This window comes from Durio zibethinus, chromosome 5 (assembly GCF_047325235.1).
Source record: "Durio zibethinus cultivar Kanyao isolate XHJ-2024 chromosome 5, ASM4732523v1, whole genome shotgun sequence".
NCBI lineage: Eukaryota > Viridiplantae > Streptophyta > Magnoliopsida > Malvales > Malvaceae > Durio > Durio zibethinus.
In genome coordinates, this window is record NC_143166.1 from 5,687,045 (window position 1) to 5,714,635 (window position 27,591).

At 30.6% G+C, this 27,591-nt stretch overlaps 1 protein-coding gene across 1 annotated transcript; it reads right to left on the minus strand.

Moving 5' to 3' along the window:
- Positions 1 to 22,231: 22,231 nt before the first annotated feature.
- LOC111281987 (ATP-citrate synthase alpha chain protein 1-like) lies at positions 22,232 to 25,826 on the minus strand. Its single transcript, XM_022869836.2, has 13 exons — positions 25,676 to 25,826; positions 25,458 to 25,564; positions 24,956 to 25,132; positions 24,704 to 24,865; positions 24,530 to 24,610; positions 24,236 to 24,287; positions 24,034 to 24,148; positions 23,855 to 23,936; positions 23,452 to 23,547; positions 23,239 to 23,340; positions 22,868 to 22,984; positions 22,667 to 22,783; positions 22,232 to 22,502 (listed from the first exon to the last, which is right to left on the minus strand). The coding sequence occupies exons 2-13, from the start codon at positions 25,554 to 25,556 to the stop codon at positions 22,431 to 22,433; spliced, it is 1,272 nt and encodes a 423-aa protein (XP_022725571.2). The 5' UTR covers positions 25,557 to 25,564; positions 25,676 to 25,826; the 3' UTR covers positions 22,232 to 22,430.
- Positions 25,827 to 27,591: the final 1,765 nt, after the last annotated feature.

Here is a 27,591-nt window from a genome sequence, read left to right on the forward strand (position 1 = left end):
TTAATAGAATTAAAACATTAATGGACATTACAAAATATAAATAAATAAATTCTCCAAAGCTAAAATTTTATTTAAATATAATGAACGTTTGTTAATAGATATACTGCTATATGTTTGCAGTTTTAATTAATCACAGAAGCTCTTTTTAAATATTCAAATTATATCGAATTTGAACTTACGGATGGGGGGGGGGGGGAGGGGGAGGAATTGCACAGAAAAGTAGGAGGAGGGCAAAAATGTGGAGTGAAATGGACTCGCCTTATTATTTTTGTTTTGCGAGTGATGAAGAAGATAGTTGGTGCAGGCGCAGCTGTGGAATTACTGCTTAAACAGCAGTTTTTGGAATGGAAAACAGTGGACGAATGATACCATAAGATCAGATGGGTCTCGTCATGAACTGTACCAATGTCAGGGTTTATTTGAGTTTGATTGGGTGTAATTAAAATAGTGATAAATGTGAGATTGATTATTATAGGAGTGAAATTAAAAGTAATGATAAAAATAAATGTATAAATATAAATGAAATTATGATAGTGAGGTGAATTATAAAAAAAAATAAATAAGGGAATTAAATTAAAATTTTTATGTAATAAAATTCTTGATTAACTAATATTTATAAAATTAATAAATTATTAAAAATTTTATTAAATTATTTTTATTTGAAATAATAATTTATTAATAAAAAATTAAAAAAATAATATATTAAATAATGTTTTATTAGATTAATTAACAAAATTATTTTAAAATTGTTAAATAAAAAATTAAAATGTTAAGATTTTTTTATCTTTATAATATAATTGAAAGGATAAAAATGTAAAAAAAAAAATCTTTTCCTGACTGCACCTAGAATCTCCAGCGAAAAAAAAGCTATTATTCTTATCCAGCGTTGAGATCCAAAATAACATTTCACGCTATTTACACAATATTTTATGAAAAGAGCAATCGCACTGGGAGTGCGTTTACTTCCAAACTCGCTCTCAATCAGAGCCTTGCTTCTGCTATGCTTTTTGCCAACTTTGCAGGATTGGGATGGGGCCATGTGCTCTCTGTTTCTTTTATGGGATCCCTTTGGTCTTTTTTATTACAAGTGTTTTGGAATTTAACTATTTTTTAAAGAAATATAAAATATTATTATCTTATTCATTATCAAGAAACTTCTAAATTTTATAAACAAAATTAAAAAAATCATCACATATCTCATTAAAATATATTTAAAAATTAAAAATTGCCTCCTACTTGATGAAAATTTTAAACTACGTAGGCTATATTCAAAAGATATTACATACTTTTTTAAAAGCATATTAAGAAAAAGATTAATATAATAAAAATTTATATAATAATTTTTAAAATTGATTAGTTTGCATGCCTGCGCTATGCCGCTAGCTGTATAATAATGAAGTAGATAAAATTTAAGGATACTTTTGATCAAATTACAAAAATTGTCAAAATAAATAATTAGATCCAAGGATACCTTTCATCATATTGAAAACACAAAAAGCTTGACTTGTCATCCAAAAACAATGATATTTATAATATAAAAAAATTTATGTAAACAAATTTAGGTTTATGCAAATTAATGAGGTATAATGGTAGTTTTTTTTTTTTTCTTTTGGTCTCAAATCTTGACAATTTATGATAGAGCCCATTAATATCAATGAATAGAAACCTAGATATATCATATATATTTTTTTGTTGAGAATTTTTCGATGTTTAATAGTTATTTTGAATCTCGATTAATTCAAAATCGAGTTAAGTCGAGCTTCATAAAATGAACAAGTTTTTTCAAATCTATTTTCTTTATTTATAATACTTAAAATCGAAACATTATTTAAAAAAATTAATTTTTTAATCATTCAAACTAACAGGCGTTGATTTATATATATCGAAGAATTTAGACGACTTTGTATCATGTGAATGATGCATGAGTATGAGAGTAGTGGAAACTCAATGAGCTAGTGTCTCAAAACTATAGTGCCACTGTTTCAATTATGAGTCATCTTCATACATCAAATGACTAAAGAAATCATTAAAAAGCTAAAAGGCAACCAAAACGTTGGTTAACCACCTAGTTTGAAGCATTATTTCTTATTAAAGCTGTTCTCTAACCAAGACATGAAAGCAAGTTAAGAGGAGTGTCAAACATTTAGATGATGATGATTCAAAAATTAACCTAATTAAACGTATTTCTTTACATCGAAGTTTTGGTTATTATTTATAATTATTATGTAATTTTAGTAATAATTTATTATCAATAAAATTAATCAATTTAAATCTTTGAATAAAACTAACTTAAAATATAATTTTAAATCAATTATCAAAAGATTTTTAATATTACTCTTATTATATTTACAACATTAATATTAGGAAATAGAAAATGATGATATTATTAAATTGACATTTCATTACTTATAAAAATAATAATTTAAAACATATATTATAATTATTCTACATTTAAATTTAAATTTAAATACAATATTGTGAGCAGCATGGGCGTCACCTTAATGTTCTTGAGAATGTTCGATTATGGAGTTGATACATAATCAATTTCAATGTCTTAAGTCTCTTCTTTAAAAGAAAAAAACAAACTTGATCTGAAGAATAGGATATAGCACTATTATATGCTTTGAAACCTTCATTCTTCAATTTTTTTTAAAATTTTTTCCAATTACATGTGCTAGCATTTTCATATTTCAAACTTTTCAATGAATTTTTTTTTCTATTGGCATATGTATTACCTTTGAATCAAAGTTCAACCACTTGTATAATTCATTTCAAATGACCAACTACCCCACTCACTATTAAAAAGAATTCGATCCAATGGGAAATAAAAGAAAGAATGAAGCGAAGACTGCTCACCTGTTCGGTCTTTATAATGCATTCAAATGCCAAGCTTTGTGAGATATGATATCATTGACTTCAAATATGTTTAGAACAGCATATCCAAATGCCACAATTGTCATGTCTGGCTTTCTAATGGTAAATGTTAGGGGTATATAATGGTCAAAAGGATATAGTGATTTTTTATTTTCTTAAAGCTTTCAACAGACAACCAGAGGCATCTTGATCATTTGCACTGACTTGACATAGTCAGTACTACCTCAGCTCGACTCTATCCAAATTATCCCTTTATTGTCCCTCTCAGCTTACTTATAAATGGCAAGATTCAAGTACCGTGAAGGTAGGTTTATCCCATTCAGTACTTTCTCTCCTTTCTACTTTCTCACTTCCTTTCCAACCTAATTTTTACTAACTTGTATGTCGAAGTGCAAATGCATGGAATATCCCATGTCTTTCTTTCTAACCATTCTCTTTTTTTGCATTTATTAGAACATCCTTAAGTCAGAGCTCGGCCCAAACATTTGGCACGTCAGATAGGGGGCAAAACATTTCATATTAGCCGAGCATCAAATAATCCCACCAAGAAAAAGAACCCAAGAGGAAAGAGAGGCAATTAGCCTAGTTGGAACAAAAACTCACCTAAGTTAGCATTCTGTTCGCCTAACTCAACCACATGCGGGACCAACCATGGAACAATTTCAAGCCTTGATTAAACAAATACAAGCCCTTAAGTAGATGTTATAAACTATAACCCCACTATAAGTTTCCAAAGTGCCAAACTTAGTCACTGAGAATCTATTTTCGAGAAACCTAGCTATGAAGAGGCAGAAACCTTTTCAACCTCAAGAGAAGAAGAACACACAAACCCAACTCCTCACCGTCCCAGCTATAATTCCACACATGCCATAACTCAAAAATTCAAACAAATAGATCATGAACTTCAATCGAATAGAGATTTGAAAGCTCGAATGTAGGTCATGTAGAAAAAATTGAAAACAAAAATAACGGTATTTGAGGATGAGCTCAAATTCTTGGAAACCTCACCCTTTACTGAAGAGATTGATAAAGCCATGCCTTTCCAATGATTTAAAATGTCGATCTTAGAGACATATGAAGGTAATTCTAATCCCTTTGATCATTTGAAACTTTATAAAACTAACATGATGATACAGAGGGTAGATAAGGCTCTAATGTGCAAAAGCCTAGCCATTACATTGAAAGGCATAGCTCGATCCTGGTATAGTAATCTGGAGCCAAGGTCGGTCAATACATTTAAAGAGCTTAACCACTCGTCTGTCTCGATTTGTGAGTAGCCAAAAAGCTAAAAAAATGACCTTAAGCTTAATGTCAATTCACTAAGGGTGGAATGAAACCTTGAAAAGCTATATCACACATTTTAACATGAAAGCTCCGCAGGTCAAAAACCTAGAACAGATGGCCATTGTTGTTGCATTGACTAATAGACTCAATGATAAAAAGTACCATTTAAAGTTGACATTGTCTCTAGAATCGTTAAAGACTCTGGCCGATGTTCTGCTAATAGCAGAGAAATATATTAATGCTAAAGCTATAATAAAAACAAACTAAAGTGAGAGAGGTTCATCCCCCCTTATCGACGATTGAGGTGAGAGATGCTTATCCCTTTTCTTTAGTCGAAAAAAAGGTAAAAAACTTTACGATCTTCTCTCAAGAGGGAGACAACATAGGGCTAGAAGCTCCAACGAAAAAAGATGCTACACTGTACTAAATACCTCTTATGAGAGCATTCTAATGCAAATCGAAGAAATCCCTACCTCAGATAGCCTAAGCCACCAAGATAAAATACAAGGTAGGATCCGATAAAAAATATGCTTTTCATAAAAACATCGACCATAACATCGAAGATTATGTCAACCTAAAAAATAATATTGAAACTCTGATAAGGCGAGGTTAGTTGAAAATATTCATGAGTCAGGGAAAACATGACCAATTTATAAGGGACTACAAACATGATGGTTAAATGCCCACCCGAGGTAGAGAGAAAAAAATAGATTAGGGAAAAAAAGATGTCCGAGGAGAAAAACTGAATAAAAAAAGGGTCGAGCTAATAATAACAGGCCAATTACCGGAATTAGCTCCATCTCGATAAAAAAAAAGTTCAACCTAGGCATGATGATGATAGTAGACACCTCAACCAAGAAAAGAAAAGATTATAGAGAGGAGCTGATCTCATTCAGCTTGAAAAATCTAGAAGAAATCTAACACTCACATGATGATGTCATAGTGATCACAGCCTTAGTGTACAACTATGTGGTCAAAATAATCCTATTTGGTAATGAAAGTTTAACTGACGTTATGTACTATGGCTATTTCAAAAAAATGGAAATTGGTGAAGATCAGTTAAAGCCGATCACCACCACATTAGTGGGTTTTAAAAATGAACAGGTAATTGTAAGAAGAACTATCAAGCTCCCAATCTCTTTGGGGACTAAACCAAAGATAATTACCTCAGTTGTAGAATTCATAGTAATGGATGTTGCATCTGCCTATAACATAATATTGGGCCAACCTAGCCAATCTATTATGTGGCTTATAAGCTCAGCTCTTTACTTGAAAGTGAAATTTTTAACACTTACAAGGGTTGGAAAAGTTCATGGAAACCAGTCTACGGTATAACAGTGTTATGTCACAATAATGAAGGGTAGGACTACGAAGCAAAACAGGTAGTTCAATCAATACCGAGGTTGAAAGTAAACATGAATCGATGCAAAAAACTAATAAGAAGCAAGAATCTATCGATGAAAGAATATAATGTAAGGTCAACATAAGAGAAGCATACTTTTAAATTGCTTTAAGCTCTTAAGCTTTAAAAAACTTCAATTTTGTTCTATTTTTTCAATTTTTTAAGACAATGGTAGAAACGATCGAGCTCATAAGTCAGTATGAAAAATTTAATGTCACATGGATTGAGCTAACACATCGACCAAAATATAGCAATAAATGAAGAATACACTTCACTTCTACTAATACGATTCAACAAGTTATTCAATATACTAACCATCATGTCAGGATCTGTTATCATAAGAAATGATCTCGACCTAATGGAACAAAAAGAGATAATCAATCAAAAACTAGACTCGAGTATAAACTAACCTGAGTTGGCTGAAGACCTCATGACAAATTAATTCTGGAACAACATTCTTTAAAAACACATACAAGTTGAAGCCAAAGTCCAACATAAAGACCAATTGATTCAACTCATAAAAAAAAATGCTGACCTGTTTACTTGTACACTATTCAATATGCTTGGAATTGATACCAAAGTGATGGTTTACAAACTACACATTAATCTAGAGGTCAACTAGTTTGATAAAAAAAAAGAACTTTTACCCCCGAAAGACAACAGGCCATTAAAGATTTTTAAAGGTCGACAAATTGTTACGAGTTGACTTTATTAAAGATATCTATTACCTTGAGTGGCTAGCTAATGTGATCATGATAAAAAAGCATAGTAAAAAAATAGAGAATGTGTGTGGATTTTATTGACCTAATAGAGCTTGTTCGAAAGATAGCTTTCTCTTCCTTAACATAGATCGACTAGTAGATGATAGTGCTGAGCATGGCCTCTTTAACTTTATGGATTCTTATTCTGACTATAATCATATCAAAATTTGAAAAAGGATGAAGATAATATAACCTTCATTATTGAGAAATGCCTTTACTGCTACAAGATCATGCCTTTTGCATTGAAAAATACAGAGGTAATCTACTAAGGATTGGTGAACCAGGTATTTAAAGACCAGATCGATCACAATATAGAGGTATATGTAGACAATATGATAATCAAGAGCAAGAGTTTGATCGAGCATCTGGAGGACCTTAGAAAAACCTTCAACACTCTAAGAAAGTATAATATGAGGCTTAACTCGAGTAAATGTGCTTTTAGGGTGACACATGATAAATTTCTCAGTTACATGATTAACCAAAGGAGGATAAAGATAAACCCCAAGAAGGTTTAGGCCATCCTAGAAATGAAGACATTGATCTTGGTAAATGAGGTACTAAGGTTAACAGGTAAAATAGCCACGTTGAACTGATTCATGTCCAGTTTGGCAGAATGATGTCTACCATTCTTTAAAATTTTTAATAATGTCTCAAACTTCAGGTGGATTCTCCAATACCAAAAAGCTTTTGATGACCTCAAAGAGTTCTTATCCTCATCGCCTATTCTGTCTAAATCGAGGATCAAAGAAATATTATACTTATATTTGGCTAGCACAGATCAGGCTATCAGCTCGATCTTTGTCTAAGAAGAAGAAGAAAAATAATGATCAATCTATTTTGTAAAGATAGTATTGACAGGGCCTGAAGTTAACTGCAACAGTATAAAAAAATTAGCCTATGTTGTTGTCACTTCAGCTAGAAAACTCAGGTCATACTTTCAAGCCCAAGTAATCCATGTCTTGATCGATCAACCATTAAGGCAAGTCTTGTAAAAGCTTGAAATGTCAAAAAGGCTAATAAATTAGTAGTAAAGCTCAAAGAATTTAATCTACACTTTGTACCCAGATTAGCATTAAAATCATAGATGTTGGTAGACTTCATAGTAGAGTGCACTTTAGTATAACTTGAAGGGCAGTTTAAAAAAAAAACCTCAGATAAAGATGTTTGGAAGCTAAATGTTGATGGATTTACTACAAACAAGGGCAGATGAGTTGACTTCATTTTAATCAGCTCAAAAAGGCTATAGTACCCATATACCTTGAGATTCAAGTTCAGGGCATCCAATAATGAAATGAATTATAAGGTGTTGATAGCTGGCCTAAGGTTGGTAGTTTAGCTAAACTTTCAACGCATAATTGCTTACAGTGACTCCCAACTGATGGTCGATCAGATAAATAGAGAGTTTAAAACTTGTAAAGATGCTATTCAAAAGCATTTAACAATGCACTAGACTTGGTAGCAAGCTTCAAGAAAGCTAAGATAAAAAAGATACCGAGGTTAAAAAATTTAATAGTAGACTCCTTATTTAAGTTAGCTTTAAGAGCAGCAATAGGAAGTTTAGACCAAGTTCTAATAGAAAAACTAGTACATAAAAGCATCGAGGACAAGCTCATCGTATAGGTCATAGAGAAAGAAACTTGGGTGACGCTAATCAAATAATACCTGACTATGAGATTGTTACTTAATGAAAGAATCCAAACTAAGACACTGATAAAAAAGTCACCTCGGTACATTGATGATTTAAGAAAAATTGTACATAAGATCCTTTAGCCTACCCTACCTGAGATGTGTTAATAAAAAAAAGATAGAGTTTACGAGAAATCTACAAAATAATATATGGAAGTCACCTCATACCTCGACCCTTGGCTTATAAAGTACTGAGACAAGGCTATTACTAGCCCACCATCAGGAATGATATGATCGAACTGGTGAAAAAAGGTGACAAATGTTAAAAATTTACCTATTTACAACATCTCCCCTTAACCAAGCTAGCTCCTATCATCAGTCTGTGGTCATTCATGCAATGAGGAATAGACATCCTTAGACCATTCACCCCGACCACTGACCAAAAGAGATTTATCTTAATGGCAGTAGATTACTTCATGAAATAGTTGGAAGCTGAAGCCCTAGCCACTACCACAGAAACACAAGTTGAGAAGTTTGTATGAAAAAATATAGTCTGTAGATTTGGATTACCTCGGTCTATAATAACAGACAATGACAAATAATGTGATAATTTGAGGTTCAGGGAATGGTGCTCGAATCTTCACATCAACCTCAGGTTCACATCGATCATCCACCCTTAATCTAATGGACAGGCTGAGACTGCAAATAAGACAATATTAGAAGCTTTGAAAAAAAAAGCTCGATGCAACAAAAGGAAAGTGGGTCGACAAACTATCAAAAGTCTTGTGAGCTTTAAGAATGACCACGAATGTGCCCACCAGTGAAACCTCATTTCACCTGATATTTGGAATAGAGGCCGTAGTGCCTATTAAGATCGACCTATCGAGCTTAAGAGTTGAATTGACGTCAAAAAAAATGAAAAGACACTTAGGGTTGACCATGACATTGTTGAGGAACAAAAAGACATAGTCCTGACCTAGATTACAGCCTACCAGAAAAGAGTAGCCAATTATTATAACAAGAGGGTCCAACATAAGCACATCAGAAAAGACAACCTTGTACTTAAAATAGTTAAAGCTATAAGGGTAGATGATTGAGGTGTCAAATTGGCCTCGACGTGGGAAGGGCCGTACATTATTAAGGAGGTCATCCATGATGCGACCTACAAATTATAGAATCTAAATGACAACATCATCTTGAGAACGTGGAATGCAACCAACTTAAAAACTTATTATCAATAGCTCGGTATAAATCAAACTCACACTTGTATTATTTTATGAATGGCATTGTCATCCTGAGTATATAAAATGTAAATCAGGTTTATTACTAGTAGATCGATACAAATCGAGCTCATACTTGCATTATTTTGCATGTAAACACATAAATTAAATTATCTTCGACAAGTTTTCCTTTAAGTGATTTAAAAAAATATGACTTGGGAGTTGTAATTATATTCATTTGATCTAAGCAATTATGTAAGTCTTCAGTCCAATTATTTACCTTTAGATTGGTTACTTGATCTCACACTTATGCAAATAAGAAAGAGATAATCAAAAATTCGAGCTGAAACTTAGAAAATTCTCTTTTCTATTCCACTATAAAAAAAATACATCAGTTGGAGTATGAAAGGTCTTTACAAAAACCTAAGCTCAAAGTTAAAAAGTTTACAAAATCAAAAATAAAAATTATAAGATTCATTCATTAGTAGTAATAACAGCGAACGGAGCACTCTCATTAGTAAGAGTAGAATAAATGACCTCAACTTCAACGACCTCTATGTTTTCCTCTTTTATCCTCATGGTGGCCTCGAATTCTTCCTCCAGGGCCACATTTTCATCTTTTTCCTTTTTTTTCTTTTTCTTTTATTCATTCTCCTTAGGCTAATTCCAAATAGGCCTTGATATGATATTATTGATATCAATATTAGAGAGGTTGAGGTTGAAAGATGACAATTTGAACTGTATCTTTTTTTTGGCCAGTTGAAAGGCATCCAAAATGTTTTTCCTAAATAATTCTATCCTTATCGAAAAACACTTATTGAAGGTTTTATACTTTTCCATGGCTTTCATCTCCAGCTTTTCCTTTCTTTTGTCCTAAGCCTCTAACTCGGACTTTATCCTTGTAATTTTAGCCTAAGCATCATTTAGTTTTAGCTTGACATGTTTCTTCATCGATTCGACTGAGGCCTTATCCATTGAGATGGCCTCTAGCTTCGTTGACAAGTCATCTACTTTTCTTTTTAGCTTTGCCTTCTTTTTATGGGATGTAGTGTCCAATGCCTTTGAGCTCTTCTTGTACTTTTCGATAAAAGTAACTAGGTCTTTCTCAACTTTTAGGATATGCTTCATGGCTAGATAAGTATGTTGAAAGGCCTGATCACTATTTTTCACTAGTTAAAGAGGGAATTTTTTTTAGACTACACATAAAGACTTTAGACTTAGAAAAATAAAAATAAAAATAAAAATAGTAAAAAGAAACTAAGTTAAGGTCAATAGATACTTACCAAAAGGAAAAACTATAACCTTGTAAAACTTCATAGCAACATCGAGGTTCGAGATGGGGTTACCCGTTAGAGCAAACACTAACCCCATAGTTATTCTCTCTGAGCTAGGTCTTAGCACCCTAGCCTCAGGGTTCTCAGGAGTAAAGGACAACATCTCCACCTTTAGTTTTTTAGCTGGAAGAGGTGGTATCAGCACTGATGTGAAAGATAAGTCCTGACCTTTCCTAGCTTTTTATTTTTTACCTGGGGGACTGCAGGGTATAACAATACTGATTACTTTGTCTCCCTCATGGGATGAGGCCTTGAGCTAGATCTTTTTTACCTGTTAGGCCTCAAGGCATGTTAATATAGAGCAATGTTGAGTCCCCTTTGACTTCGACTATATCTGTAAAATCGAGCTAGCAGTTAGATAAAAAATTAACTTAAAATAAAACTCTACGAGGTTATCTCAAACCTACCTCAATACTTTATCTTGTTTATTACTTTCGAAGAGGTCAACTTATGAGCATCGATAATGAGCTCTTTTTTCATGTAAAATCTAAAATTTTATCCTGATCTGACAAATCAAGGATGGTGAGGGCCATTGATGTTTCCACAAAGAAGTTAGGTGTACTTTTTATTTCCCAAGCCTCAACTTGGGACTCACTATCTTTATTAAATTTTTGTTTTTCAAGGCATAGGAAGAGCAACTTTTAGTTTTTTATTGAGCTCGGGCAATTGACGAAAATCTTTTTATTTGGTCGAGGTATGATACAAAACCACTTACTATCATGAGAATATTTTTTAAAAGAGAAAAATTCCCTAAATAGAAAGAGAGAAGGAAGAATATTTAAATATTGACAAAGAATAATAAAAGAGACTATATACCAAATAAAATTTAAGGTGAGCTAAGTGATGGTCAAATTGTAAGAATTAAAAATTGAAATAAATAAAAGATGAAGGGAAAACCTCAGACTAGCCAGAATGAATCCCAATATACATAAAGTCGATATGGCTCTAGTTTATTAGTGATCCGGTCTAAGAAGTTTGGCGTTATTATATTCTACCTTTTTTTGGAAAAAAAAAGTGAAACCCAGAGCTCGAACGTGATGAGCCGAGCACATATTGGGATAATCTTCGAGATTTGTTTTACCATTTTACTCGCTTATCACATCCTTGAAGATCACATCAAAGTCACATGGAGTGTATACAGAGATCTTGATGAGTTTATTTTGCTCTACAGGACTCTCTCCCTCGTCGACATTTTCTTTGGCCAAGGTGCTCCCTTCCTCTTATTCCTCTTTAAAACCCCTTCGTCAGAAGAATCTAACCTTTGGGTGGGAGGTGGATCTGAGAAAGAGTAATGGATGAAAGTAGTTCCATCTCAGAGAAAGAAAAATGAAGTAAAGATCCCTTAAGACAGGATGAAATATCAAGAAAAACTGATTAAGGGGGGAGAGTAACAATGGCAGAAGGTGGAAGAGATTAAACCCTAGAAGGAAGAATAATCAAAGAGGAAAGAAGGTCAGCCATAGAAGATGTACCAACCCAAAAAATGGGGAAAGTAGGTGGATTTTGAAGTTCAAAGTTAATTTGAGCACACAACTCTTTAGTGCTCGAAACTCATTCGCCTCTTGCTTGAGTATTCTTGTCATTATGTCACTGCCCTTCCTCGAACTTCGAGTCGAACCAATAAGCCATCTTCTTGTAGTTACAACCCTAATAATAGGGGGATCAATTCGTCATCTTGTTGCTCTCGCTAACCTCCCCTTGGCTCTACCCTGTAACTCTTAACCCCTCTAGAACTCATACTAGAAGATATGGTTAGAAATACATATCGAAGTAGGTGTGAAAAAAATTTGAAAGGCTAGAAAGTTATTAAGATAAACAATTTTAGGTTAAATTGAGAGCAAAATAAGCAAAAGGTTAAAGTCTAAAGCCCTACCAGCCGTATATATAGATGCACTGCAGACTAGATGAATGATACGATCTTCGCCACATGTTAGAGAATGGACGGGTAAATATCTTTTCATCTTTCTGCTTTAATCTTTCTCACTTAAACCATCTCTCTCCTTATTTAATGCTATCGGACCAGCCTAACTGAATGAATCCCAGATCAAACCAGTTGAACTGAATAATTGTTAAGGCTAAATTGAAAGCCTAATTCACCTTAAAGTCTAAAATAAAGGTTCAGATCCAATTTTTTAAAAGAAAATACTAGTTTCACCATGGCAAAATGAACTCTAACAATAACCTCGAATAATTATCACCTTGACAACCTTTAAATTGATTATGCACTCAATCCAAAACATACACGTAAGATTGGATAATCTTTAGGTCGAACGAAGGCTCAAAGCTAAGTCATCCCCCAAAGTCGACCTCTCCTTACGACATTGGTCTACGATGAACTATGTAGCCAATTTGCCCCACATCAAAAACATCGATAATAAACTTAGCGATCTGATACTTAGATTGCTTGATGGGGGGACAGGGTGTTAGAGGTATATAATGGTCAAAGGGTACAATGATCTTTTTCTTTTTTAAAGCTTTTAGCAGACAACCGAAGATATCTTAATCATTTGTGCTGACCTAACATGCATGGTCAGTGCCACTTTATCTTAGCTTTGTCCAAATTATCCCTTAATTATCCCCCTTAGCTTACCTATAAATGTAAAGATTCAGGACTATGAAGGCAGGTTCATCCCATTCATGACTTTCTTTCTTTCTTACTTTTTTACTTTCTTTTCGACCTAATCTTTATTGACTTGTGTGTCAAAGTACAAATGTAAAGAATATTTCCTACCTTTGCCTCTAACCGTCTTCTTCTTCTGCATTTATAGGAACACCTTCAAGTTAGAGCTCGACCTAAACAGTAAACAACTCAAGAATCTCTTTTATCTTGCATTTAAAATGGTTGTTGTTCTTCATATCTAAAAATTAGAGAATTCAATAGAAAATGTGTAACAAATTCAAACCATTTTGTATTATCTTCGATACTTCCATGATCTTTCTCATATTCTTCAAGTAACCTATGGTTTGTCAATGAGTAATAAAAAAAAATAGAGCACTTGAATAATCTAACAGTAATGTCGATAACCATTTCATAGCTTCAAGCATTGCAGACTAAAAAAATATTTTGCTATCTTCTTGTCCCAGTACCATCATTACTAGCCAAGCTCCAGCAATCAATACTCTATGCCTGTTTCTAGCTATTGTTAGAGACACATAAAGCTTACCTGACCACTTAGTAACTGTAGCATGTACAAAAACAAAACAAACATAATTAAGTACAATTATAAAGTAAAAAAATGCTAGGCATTCCTTACATTGCAATTCCCCTTCCCCTATCATTTCAATGTTTCCAAAGAAATGATTGGTAATTACTCACTTTTTAGAGTTGAGAATTCCATTCCTTAAATCCTGCGCTCATGATTCTTTAACAGCAATTCTTGTCACGATTTTTGCCACATCTTGCAAAACTACCATTTAGCGTTTAAGTTTGAAACAACTTGATCTTTAATGAAGCTGTCCACCCAATTTATGAAAGAAACCATGAACGAAATATAAAACTATAAATTTGTCAAAGCTGTAAATTTTCACTGTCAGATCACCATTAACTTTAACCATAATAATTAAAATTACATATCTGACAATAATAGGAACCAAAATAATATCACCTCAGCCCTATATTGTAAAGACTGAACTGCATCCCTAATAAAAAAAATGGCACAATAATATTTGTCTCATCTTCTTCTTCATCACCTAGAAAGGATTTAATCTTTTCAAAAACTTCCATCTCATTTGGAGAAACTTGTCGAAGAAAAAGGAATTAGATTGGCAATAGTTACAAAAACCATGTAAATTGAAAAAAAAGTATTTTGCTACAATCAATAATGTCATTCAACATGAACCTCATCATTATTAGAGCACGTAGCTTATAAACAGAAACTATAAAGGTTGCCTAATCAAAGCTAGAGTGAATGACATGACACCAAAAAGTACACTGTCATACAAAATATAAAAGGTGTGGAAAATAATAAAAAAGACTGTCATAACGTTTAGGTTGGGAGAACTTACCCATTGACACAAAAATTATGAAGTCACTACCAATATTTTTTTAGTTAGGTGTGATTAGTCACCTATGTGAATTTATTTTTTTTAAGGTTACCTTAAGCCTAAGCTAAGGGACCTTCAAAATAGATTCTGGTCTATATCATCAGAACTAAGGTTTGCGAGTCAATTACGTACAGAAAAGGTATTAGCACTCCTTTATACCAAAAATTGGTACCACATTAATTATGTGTTATCTTACTTAAACCTTAATCAATGATAATTTTATAATACAAATAAATCAATTCCAATTCTTTTATTTATTTACAAAACATGGTGATACAAAAATTCTATAAAAAATATCAAGCAATCATGCAATAAATATTAAATCATACCATAAAAAACATTATCATGCAAAAATATTATAAATCATACCAAATATTATGTAATAATATCATGCCTAGATCATGCTAAAATATTCATGCAAGAATATCATGCAAATATATTAATTATCATGCAATAATATAAAATACCATGCAAATATATTAATAACCATTCATGCAAATATATAATCATGAAATCAAATATAATCACACAAATATGTTAGTAATTATGTAATTAAATATAATAAAACAATTATGCACACATGCAATTAGATATCATTCAAATATAATATAAATCATGCAATAACATATAATATCATATCATGCAATAAATATAAAAGCATGCAATAATAATCATATAAATATATAACCATGCAAATAAATATATTAATAATTATACAATCTCACAAATAAATAAATTAATAATCATGCAATTAAATATATAATCATGCAATTAACAATGTAAATCATGCAAATAAATATGCAATTAAATTTATAATCATGCAAATAATAATATATAAAGCAAATAAATTATGATGCAAATATAATATTAGTCATGTAAATTCATGCAAAAATAAATACCTTGCAATAAATATAAAAATAAGAGTAAGCAATTAAATATTATAAAAGTTATGCAAAAATCACAAAAAAATGAAAGCAAACATTATCTCAATGGATCACGGATTCCAACAATTTTTTATCTTTCAAAAACTAATGCTTCCTACTATAAATCTTAGCTTTCATGCAAAAAAATTCAATTAGATCTTCTTATAAATTTTTTTGCTTGATTGTTTCTTCTTTATTAATTCAAAACTTTGGCCAAATTTTTTCTATTTTCAATGACCGTTGTTTGATCTTAAAGTCAATTACTATGAGGCCCTCCTTTTTTATCACATATTCAAGGTCCTTATATAGGGATTGAATCCCTTTCGATTTGGAAAGAATTAATTTAACCGAATCTAAGATTTTTCTCATAATTTTATTTTTTTAGTAATCTTCCCCTTTTTTTCCAATAGATTGAGCCCAAAGTTTTTTCAAAATTATTCAAACATTAAAGTTAAAATCTGATATAAAATCTAATAGTTGAATTGAATCCAAAATTTTCCATGCAAAATCTCACATTTTTTTGCCCTTTTTTTTTACCAATTGATTTTGACTCTTTTGACTAAAAAATCAAAATTAAACCAAAAATTAAACTAAAAATTAAAATACAAATAAAATTTTAGGCTTAATCTTTGGGCCCAAAATTTACTTTTCCAATTAAGGCCCAATTGCACAATCAAAATAAAAATTCAAAGCCTGATGAATTTCAAAAAATCCTAGGACAAAATAGAATGTCTACAAAAACAATGCAATATACATTTTGTCAGAAAAAACTCACAAGAGAAATAGATGCACTAGCATTGTATGTTCTTTTAGTGCATCCAATACGATGTTCATATTTTGAAACACTTGAAGGCATATAAAAATTTATAACCTACGCTAGGAAGAAAATGAAAATATATTATATTTCCCTATAATTTTTTTTTATAATTTTAAGAAGAAATCAGTGCATGAAAATAGAGATTGTTAATCTGGTAAAATTTATGTATAGAAACCATTCAATAGAGATTGTTAATCTAGTAACATTAGAGCATGAATACAGTAATAGAAATCGTGGCCTTAAACCATAAGCCATAATCGTGCCATTAAAACCACTCAATACACTCTGTAAAACCATATTAAAATCAATAAAAATAATTATTAAATTATACTTGAAACCAAACAAACTTAGAAGGAGAAAATGACCAATTACAAACTAAAAATGCAAACATAATTAGGAGGATCAAATCACATGCATGGATTTTTCAAGATTTGTATCTAGTCAATAGGTTGGTATCTAGTCAAATCTACAAGTTAGAAAGAATTATACTGCTTAAGGCATTTCTCACTCACCTTAACTATAGGTTTTGCTATGACTTCATAAACACGCTTTTGAGAGATAATTTTTGTTTAATACATTGAAAAGAACAACATTAAAAATAATGTTTAATATATTGAATGGTACTAAAGCCGTATAACTACAGGTTTGCACTTGACAAAAGTAAGTTTCCCTATAAAACTTGACAATAAACCTTATAAATATCTAATAGCTTCCATCCAAAAATATTACCATCCTACTTTCCAAAAATAAGTCCAAGCCTTGAAGAGCATTCGAATTGCAACCAACATTTAGAAAAGCTACAGCCTTTAAATGGTAAACAAAAAATTTAGGCATGCTATAAAAAAACTTTATGCATTTCCACATGTATGCTCAAAGAGTAATTATCATTTGTATTTGTTTAAAACCATTAAGACAAACAACAATTGATCATGGTTTTTTATTAATAAGAAAATAGAAAACTTACTTTGATTGTTGTATTTAAGTTATTCTTGGCATTGCTAATGAGCTTTATTTGATCATAATTTTCAATTAAGTGAAAACCTTAGGCTTGGATACATTCACAAATCATTAAAAAAACATATTTTAATCTAGTTAATATATTATTTCCTTGAAAAAAATAGAATATGAATTGGAAAAAATGAGTTTACCTTAACATCAGTGGCAACAAAATTAAGATTGATTAATTTGCTTGATCTTGGATTCGTAGAATCCCATATACGGGCAATGTTGATTTTTGATGACTTGATTTTGCCTGATTGGTCACAACTCAAATAGGGATTGAAAACTCTTGGCTACTAGTATGCATTTTTAGGAAAAAAAAAAGCTTATTAAAAGGGACAAATAAGAAAAATACTTTAAGGGAAAAGGATCACAATAATGGAACATGAATATCCATTTATTTGTTTATGAATATCCATTCTAATCAAGTTGAAAGTTTAAGATGATGTGCACTGAAAAGGAATCAATTTCTTTAAACATGTAAAAGGAATACAAAATCATAGTGATGTGGAATGTCAAGATTAAAAAAAAATAGAACCGTAACAACCACCACAAAAAGCCTTTCAAACACCATGCCTAAAACATAAATTTACAACCCACATTGCAAAAACTTAGTCACCAAAAAAAAAAAAAAGCAATTCAAAGAAATTAAAAACCTTGCAAACACCATAAAAGATTCATGCATGCATAAAAAAATTACAAAATAAAGATAATAGTGATACCTAACAAAATCTCTATCAATACATGTGAAGAAAAAAACTCCATAAACACATGTAAATAGGCCGATGCATAAAAACTCATTGTGCATCCTTAACTACAACTCTTAGCCTAACTTCATCAATGAAAAATAAATCAACAAATAGTAAAAAAACATGCACAAAAAAAAGGTTCATTATTTTTTACATGTTTTCTACCATTTTCAAAGTATCATAATTCATAGTAAAAAAAAAAATTACCTGGCAAAATAAAAACTAATTAGAACCCAAATTGATTAAGAATGCAAACCCCAAAATCCCACTAAACTAATCAAAACCCAATTTATTTTTCTGCAAATTAAACAAATCTAAACAATACCCAAATGTCAAAACCAAGCATTTAGATAGAAAACCATAATATTTTTTTTAGAAAAGACATACATTACTTCCTTTCCAAACTTCGTACACGCACTTTTCCATGATAGAAATTTCAACACCTTTTCTTCAATTTTTATAGCTTTATTGTATTACGTTGGAACTGAGCCAAAGATTTGAAACTTGTGCGAGATTTTTATTTTATTTAAAAAAATCGCAACACCTCTTCTCTTAAAAACCTTCTCCACCACACTGAAAATAGTACTTAATCGTGAGTGAGAGAGATTGGAAAAAGGAAATGGAAAAGGGAATGATTTTTTCAAAGTATTTTTCTATGAAGCTTTTAAAAAAGAAAAAAGACATAAATTACCCACAATCATTTTATTTTATATTATTGAGTTGTCCCCATTAAAACCAATTGATGATAGTTTTTATATATCTTATACATATAAAGTTTTAAACTCCATCAACAACATATAAATATTTTTTTTTTTAAAATTAATTTATTTAAATTCAGTTCATGAAATTTAAAATTTGTATAACATTTTGTACTAATTTATAAAATAAATACTTAAGAAGAGTAAAATATGGTAAAATGGGTGGACGCGCTACTGTCACAGGTCAAGACTTAAGCTTCGAATCCGTGCGGTTTCAAGACCCGGACATTCACCCTTCCGACGTCCCAGATCAACCTACCTGTCATGGTTCACACCCTTATGAGGTATTGTCCGCTCTGGCCCCTCTAGCCTCACGATTTTGTCCTACAAAAGGTGCCTCACAAGATTGAGGTGGTGTGAATCTTTTTATACCTCAGTGACTCTTCTATTATGTTCGATGTTGGATTCATGACTCTTTCTTAGATCCGTGACACTACTACTAAGCTTTGTATTCTTATTTAAATGCGATAATTTATATATTTATATTATATTTATTGCATATCAAATATATATTTTGTATTTTTATTTAGATGTGATAATTTATATATTTATATTATATTTATTTAATATTACATATATAAATAATAAATATAAAATTTTTATTTTTATTAAATTTATATATAACTTTTATAAGAATTTGTAAATCGCATCAATTACCACTTCTATGTTTTTTATGAACTTCTATTTAATATCGTCCTATCTTATTTATCTTTATTACTCTTTATTGATGGATACGGTGAGAGAGAATCTCAAACATCCGTGCACCCAAAACCATGCCCTCACTAAGACTATCACTTTTGTTTAGACCTTATTATTATTATTATTATTTTCACTTTTTGCATATGTTAATAGCGTATATTTGTCATTATCCTTCTTCTTTTTTTTTTTTTTAATTTGTTTATAGTTTCCAAAGATCCTTTGGTGTCCTTTAACATAAAATAAGAAAAAGTTTTAGTTCAGATGTCACGCAACCATATGAAGAATAAGATTTTCCGAAAACTAAAACATAAACAAACCTAAGATCTTGCGAGAGAAACCAAGTTGGGTTTGCTTTATTAATTGCTGCATTAAAATATATATTTTATTTAAACTCAAAAATATTCTTGGACTTTATTAACTCCATGAAAACACATATATCAGCAAGATGATAAGGGTAACAGTGGCATCCAGACATGGAAATTTACAGTAATGCCTTGATGTGGTCAAAGGTAAGGAACCCAAAATTATTTTGGTGGCATTGGGAAAAGTGAATACTGTCCAAATTTGATTATAGAGAGTGAGAGTATGTTCACTGGAGCTGTCTTAATATACACATTGTATTGGAGAGGAAAGGATCAAAGGAATTCCAAGCAACAATGCTCCACACTCCAAACCCCAATTCCTAAGGTATTTTGGTCGTTTTGGGAGTCCCAAATCCAATCGACTTTTTACATTTGTATTTTATTTCGGATTCCCTAGGAGGCTACTCTATTTACAGGGCATACTATGTTTTACTAGTTTTTTTTTTCTTCTTGCTCAATCTCTGTGGTCTAAATAAATATATATATATATATATATATTTGTATTTGTAAAGAATTAAATTTTATCATCGAAATTAAAAATTCCATCACTCTATCAATGTATATGTTTTTCAACAACTTTTTCTTTTTTATTAATCAAGTTTAATTTTCATAGAGAGTATTTAAAAATAAAATCTTAAATATATACAATATCAATATAAAAAAGTTGTCTTTAAAATCATTTATAAGAAGATTAAATTCAAATAAAACTTAAAAATATTCTTAATCGTATTATAAAAATAAAATAAAATACATTAGTAGTCCCTCAATTATAATCATATTTTTATAATAATCATTTAATTATTAATTTTTTTAATTTAATAATTTAAATTTGAATAATAATTTTTTTTTATAATCCAATCGTTAGTCTCTAATGAGATTCTAGTATGATAATATCATATCATTATTAAATGTCACGTTGATATTGTCACATGACATGTCAAATGACTTAACAGTATCATGTGACACCTTATAGGTGAAGTGATATTGTAAGGTGACTTTCAATTGAGATGACAATGCCATACAATCTATCAAATATCATTTTATCATGTTAGTTAAAAAAAAATTAACTTAAATTTAAGTGATTAAATTGATAAAATTAATAATTAGAGGACTATTTAAAAAAACAATCAGTGACCAATTTTATATTTTACTCAAAAAAATATATTTGAGTTACGTCTCTTTCTTTTTCTTTTTTTTTTCACAAATATAGAATACAATCACATTTCTTCAGGATAACTTTGAAAAAAAAATAAAAGGAAAAAAGCTCAACTCTATCTAATACTATATACTACTAGTAGTTTAAGAGTTTTTTTTTTTTTTTTTTTAATGAGAATAGAACTTTAAATTTGTTTTTCAATAGAAAAATTTTGCATACAACTATTATGGAGTCGAATGCTTCGATATAATTTGAAAATAATTTAATTATATTTAAATAAGTTAATTAAAAAATCTATTATTCTCAAATAATTTTAAAAAAATAAAAAATTTTGCTTAATCGAATTTGAATCTCATAAAATGAAATGGTGAATTTCATTGTAGGTATATTTTAATTATTTGATTGAGTAATTTGGTTTTTTAATTGAATTAATTTAAAATTAAAATTTATTCAAAATTATTTTAAAGTTGATCAAAGTTTATTCAGTAATTGATTGATTGATCAAATTAAATTGATTTTATCAATTAATTTAATTAAAATCGTATTTTGAATTTTTTTATATTCTTTCATTATTTTTTTAGTTGTGGAATTTTGAAAGATGATTTCATATGAGCCAATTTAAGTGACACATTGGTTTCTTTATTTAATTTTACAAGTCATGATTTCTTTGGTTGTGGACCAACAACTCAACCAAGTAAAGCTATAGTTATGTATTTAAAAGTTCATCCAAATTTATTTTTGTTACATGATTTTTCCCAACTTAAGATATGCGACATAGTGTGGACAGCACGGTTCCTCACGTTTTTGGTGTAATTATTATGACTCTGATGTTCATATCAATAATGTTGGTTCTTGTGTTTTGGTTAAAAAAAGATATTGTTTCAAATTTTCCAAGCGAAATCATTCGGGAACAGATCGAGATTAATTATTGTAACGTGATTAAAATTTTAATCAGTATCAAACTTCAAAAAGAAAAAAGAAAATTAGCATCCCTTGCCGTTCAATTTATAATTAGCGTCTGGCTGGCTAACGTCACTATTACATGATGCATATGAACGCACGTTGCAATTGAAAAGTTGGGCCCCCAATAGGCCCAATTCTTCGTTGCTATTTTGTTTACTGTACTGCATTCCAATTCCTAAATTTGCAAGCGAAGACCCTGGTTGAAGTTCAAACTTGGGCTAGTTTATGGCCTTGTGAAATTAAGTTGGGGGACAAAGATGTAGAAAATTTCTAGGATCTTTATTGAAGACAAATGCCGTCTGCCTGAGATCTCATGTTCATTCTCAGCAAACAATTAATGATGATTCAGAACTAACATTACTTTGTGAGGTTTCTAGTACACAATGAATGCAAATCTAATAATCATGTCCCACTTGAAAAAGGTAAAACAATCAGAGATTGAATTCAAGAACCTACAACTTATGCAGCCGCAGTGATGTACTGGATTGCCTGCTGGCATATACCGGTCATTGTAGCTTCAGGACCATAAACCTATGAGAGAAGCACCACAACAAAAATACAAATATCAGCAAAATTTTTATTTCCAGGAACGATTGCCTGCCTCTTTCATTTTCTTCTATAGATAGTAGTCAGATTTAGTGTAATAATCATTTACATCTCTTGGTTTATATGTAGGTTCTATACAAGATGGATACCTCAATAGGGATGCCAATTTCCTCTCCAAGTGCCCGCATTTTTGCAAGGCCCCTCTGGTAATTTGGACCTCCTCTCCTCACATATATGTGCATCCTCGCTGCTTTGAGCTTTGATTCCTGTATAAATTTTGCACATCCAGTTATTCTTAATAAATAAAGGAGGATGACGGGTAAAGCAAAAACCACTATAGTTGAGCTCACCTTCTCCTTCAAGGCTCGAATTATGCCGTTAAATGTAGCACCCACATCAGTAAAGTTAGCTATGCCTCCTCCAATTACAAGGGCTCTTTTGCAATCATCAGGGTCTGCAGTAGCACACTGTAGAGGAAGAATGAAATTAATTTGTTTAGCCAAAATCAAATACTTAAACCAGTTCAAGATGTATGTGAGTAAGCACTGAAAATGTGCTCATAATGCTTATTAATGCACAGGAATTTTTGCATCTGAAATTACTCGAAGAATGTTTCATAGCATCTTCAACAAAAGTTAGAGACAACATTATTGGTTAAGTACAAGACCATGGTTTCTGCTCTAGCAACATTACAATGTGAATGAAGGGCCAAAGTCCTTACATCAATTACTACTCTTGCATACTGCAATACTTCTTCTTCATTGGGAGCTCCACTATATTCTGCATAATTTCCAAGCTCAGAAGCAAAGCCAAGATCCCCAACCTGATTGGGCAATAAACTACATGAGTAAATTAAAAGCATGACTAATAATTCAAAATTACAGGGTTTCAGTCCTATCCCGAAAACCCTGAGTGAGGAAAGAAGAGAACCAACCGTATCAGCATAGATGACACTTGCACCTCCTCCAGCTACCATTGTCCAAATGCGTCCCTTAGGGTTCAACACTGTAAATTTCAAAGATGCACTTGTCTGCAAGATTTTTTTTTTTTTTTTTAAGGTTAATACCACACTCGTAGATGAAGCTACTAATTGAATTGCAATGTAGTTTACAACAATTTTATCAGAGTTCTTAGATTATAAACTGAATGGTAAACTAATCATGAAGACTGAATTGAACATTGAGGTTTACTTAGAGATAATATATATGACAAGGTGATTAATAAAATCGCCATATCTATTGTATGTAATACAGCTCAAGTTTCCACTCCAATTGGATGATTAGCAAGTAAAAAGAGATTTCGGATAAAAGGCCAACCATGTATTAAATCTAGTGTACCTTCTCATCTAGCCCATGAATATAGCTTTCAGTTGCACTCATTACTCTTCCAAATGGCATTGGAAATTCAATACCACCCCATCTACAGAGAAATGAAACTGCATTAGATGAATTTTATCCCTAATCCATATTGCATTGAAACAATAAATAAAGAAAACTACTGATAAAAGGGCATATACTTCTTGAAGTTCTTGAAAGAAGCAGTGTCATCCAGTTCGCCTCTCATATCCAAAGGATATGGCTTTCCATTAACCAATGTGAAAGGGTTCATCTCAAGGAAAGTAAAGTCAAGATCTGACATTTTCAAACTTGAAAAAGTTAATGACAAGTTCCAAATATTAATTTATATAGTCTTAGATTCAAGACAGATATACGACATACCTTGAAATAGAGTAAAAATCACTTTGATGAACTCCTCTATTTCTCCTTTGACCTACATTAAAAGAACATAAATTTTGTCAAATACTCAGAGCACACTTTACTGTATAAAAAAATAAATTTGCTGATTAATTTGGCAATCCATTTGATGAAGTTATCCATTGGAAGATGAAGGAATGTGCTGAAGTTAAGAAAATGAAACTCTAACGTGAAAAATTACTGACCTATAAATACTGCGAAACTACAATCAAGAAGCAATAACAGCTCACAAAATCATTTATTATTTGGAAAAATTACCTCCAAGGGAAGGGTTGCAACAAGTGTAGCACAAGTTTCTGAAGTGAAAAATGACCCAGTTGGGACAAATATGGTTTTGACCTATATGAAGGATAACCACATCTAAGTTAAGGTAAAAAAAAAAACATCAAACAAAAATAAACCAACGAAGAGTTTTAGCTTATCTGACAGTACCTTATCCCAGTTCTCTTCAATTTCAATTCCTCCACACTCTGAAAAGCTAATGCTGCAACCAAGCCGCTCGGAGACAATGTTAAGATAGAACTCTTCATTGTGAGGGATGAAAGGTTCAACAATGAAAGTTGTAACAGGTCCTTTACATCCACTCATTTCCACCTGTAAGTCACAATAGGTTAACAACAAGTCGAACCCTCAACCTTAATGATGCCAAATTAATGGCTGCAAAGACACAAATGGAACTTGAACCTCTTTGCTAAGGCGCTCTTTCACAAAAGCAATAACTTGAGCGAAATCCAGATTCAAGCCAACCAAACCACTCTTTCCACGCTTTCCAAACAACATATCAGGTTTAACAACCAGTTTCTGTGACGAAAGCCATGGCTCCTTCTCTACTAGCTCATTGAAATCAGTTGATTCCGTGATCTAAAATCAGCAGCACAACCATAGAAATCACTCAAAGTTCAATATATACAATAATCATTAACCAATAAATCAAGGAATATCAACATCTTAAATTGATGTTCAAATTTCAAAACTTCCTGATCTGGAAAGAATTTTCTGTTTCATAAAGCAACCGAACCTTCTGACTTTATACGAGATCCGGAAATTCCAAAAGCCGGACACTTTTTTCTTTTAAATCAGTTGAAATTAATCAGTAAATAAATAGTAATAAAATCAGATTAAAAAAGAGAAATATTTAAGCATTTTTAAATGAATAACGAGATCTATAAGGAGGAATTGAACTGACTTGTGCAGATTTGATTGGCAAATCTTCGCCGGAAAGCCTCTTGAAATGTTCCTTCAACAATCTCTTGGAATCGTACTCTCTGATCTTCTTGCGTGCCATTTCTTGTTCTGAAAATTTTCAACCAAATTAAAACTATGGAAACAAAAGAAAACTTTTTCAATTCAGATATAAACAAAATCTAATGAAAATGCTGAGAAAAAAAAAAAGGCAAAAAGTACCGTTTTGAAAGACAAGCGAAGTGGAAGGTTGTCCAACCAAGCGGCAGGCAGAGGTAGTTAGAGATATTACAAAACTGCGAAACTTGTTACGTAATTTCACCTTTGTTTTGTTTGGAGTATTTATAGTTGCGAATTTGGTTCTCTTGAAACTTTTTTTTTTTTAATTAGTTTTCTTAAAATACACGAAGAATTTTAGAAAATAAATAGAATAATTTATTATTGTATTGATATTATATTATAATTGGATTATTACATTATATATACCATTAAACTTGAGTTACTTTATTATTTTTCATCAAGTTCCAATTAAGGCTTCATTGGCTGCCTATGATAGTGTAGTCAGATTGTAACTAGAAAATTTACTCGTTTCAGGTCATAATTTTTTTAATATGAATAAATAATAAATATTTATAAACTAACATCTCATGTTAATAAATCAACAAATTCATTTAATTTGAACTCTATTAACTCATAAATTAAAAATAAAAACTTAATTTTAATGATTCAAAACCCATAATATATTCTTTTATATCATAAAACATAAAAAATATATAACAATTTTGGTTTTATTCATGAGTATTTATGTTATTCAATAAATGTGATAAACTTAAATTATATTAAAATACTAATTATATTCATTAATAACTAATTGCATTCACAGATACTTTAAATTCATGAATAAATAATTAAATTCATGCATTGAGTTTTGATTCATAGTTAAGTTCATAATAATTAAATTCATGTAACTTAAAATAAAAATAAAAACATTAATTAATAATAATTTAAGCGTGCATATTATGTAAATGAATATATATATAGATTTGATCAAAATTATTAAATTTAAAAATATTATTTTGATTCAAATGAATTATTAATTTAAATTTGATTCAATATTTTAAAAAATATAAAAGTTACACTAATCTAAAACCCAAACATTAAAAATAAAAAGCTAGAACATTACCTTTAAAGTCTTTTAAAAAAAAATGTTTTAAAATTATGGGTTTTTTTCATTTAAAGTTTTCTCTTTGAAAAAGTTTTTTCTTAAAATATGTAAAAATTAAAGAGGGATATTGTTTCGGATTTAAAAGCATTTACTAAGCATGTCATGCAAAATATGTGATTTTTTTTTTTTTAGTAAAATTGAGCCGAGGGAACTTGGTAGAAACGGACACACGCCGGTACCTAACTGTTGGTTAGTTTCTTTGTACTTTTTTGAAGGTGATGGCTGCTGCTGGTGAAGTCAAAATTTGGGAACCTAAGATCGAGATTTAAAAGTTGGTTTGGAATTTCGACGGCTTGCTTCCGACGAAAATGTTGATATTCATCTGATTCTCCGATCAAAAAGTCCCACTGCCAATTATAATTATATTATAAAAATTTGCTATAGTCAAATATTATTTCGATTTCTTTAAAATTAAACGACAAGATTTATCACTGATTTTAATTTATGTCATTAACATTAATATTAAAAAAGTGCTTATTATTAAAGCCCCACTGATAGCATGTTTGTCCTTTTTCTTTTTTGTTTAGTTTTAGTTGGAGGTTGGAATCATTAATGTGAAAGCTTGATTTGTCAATGAAGCTACCTTAGAAATTAGAAAAGTTTGTCACTTGTCAGGATTTTCGAAATCTCATTACTAAATTTCCCTTTTTTTATATAAAAAAAATAAAATTAAATAAATTATTTAATTTTTTAGATCAAAATAAAATGTGTTATATTTGATAATTTAATACAAGTATTATAAATTATAAATTTGAGATAATTTTAATAAATGATTACCGATAAAATTTGAATTCAAAATTTTTTTATAAAAAAAAATTAATTTTAATTAATTAAATCAATTATTTTTATGATAAATCTCTCTTTCTTGATCATATGCATTTGAGTTTTGAGTTGGTCAACGGTTGGTTTGAGT

Bases quoted from the DNA above. Each gene is read 5' to 3' on its own strand.
- LOC111281987 (XM_022869836.2), bottom strand. From the start codon at position 25,556: ATGGCACGCAAGAAGATCAGAGAGTACGATTCCAAGAGATTGTTGAAG. The intron at 23,548-23,854 runs GTACACTAGATT...AAAATCTTGCAG, and splicing joins TTCATGGGCTAGATGAGAAG to ACAAGTGCATCTTTGAAATT. The intron at 22,985-23,238 runs GTAAGGACTTTG...CTTCCTCTACAG, and splicing joins ATGCAAGAGTAGTAATTGAT to TGTGCTACTGCAGACCCTGA.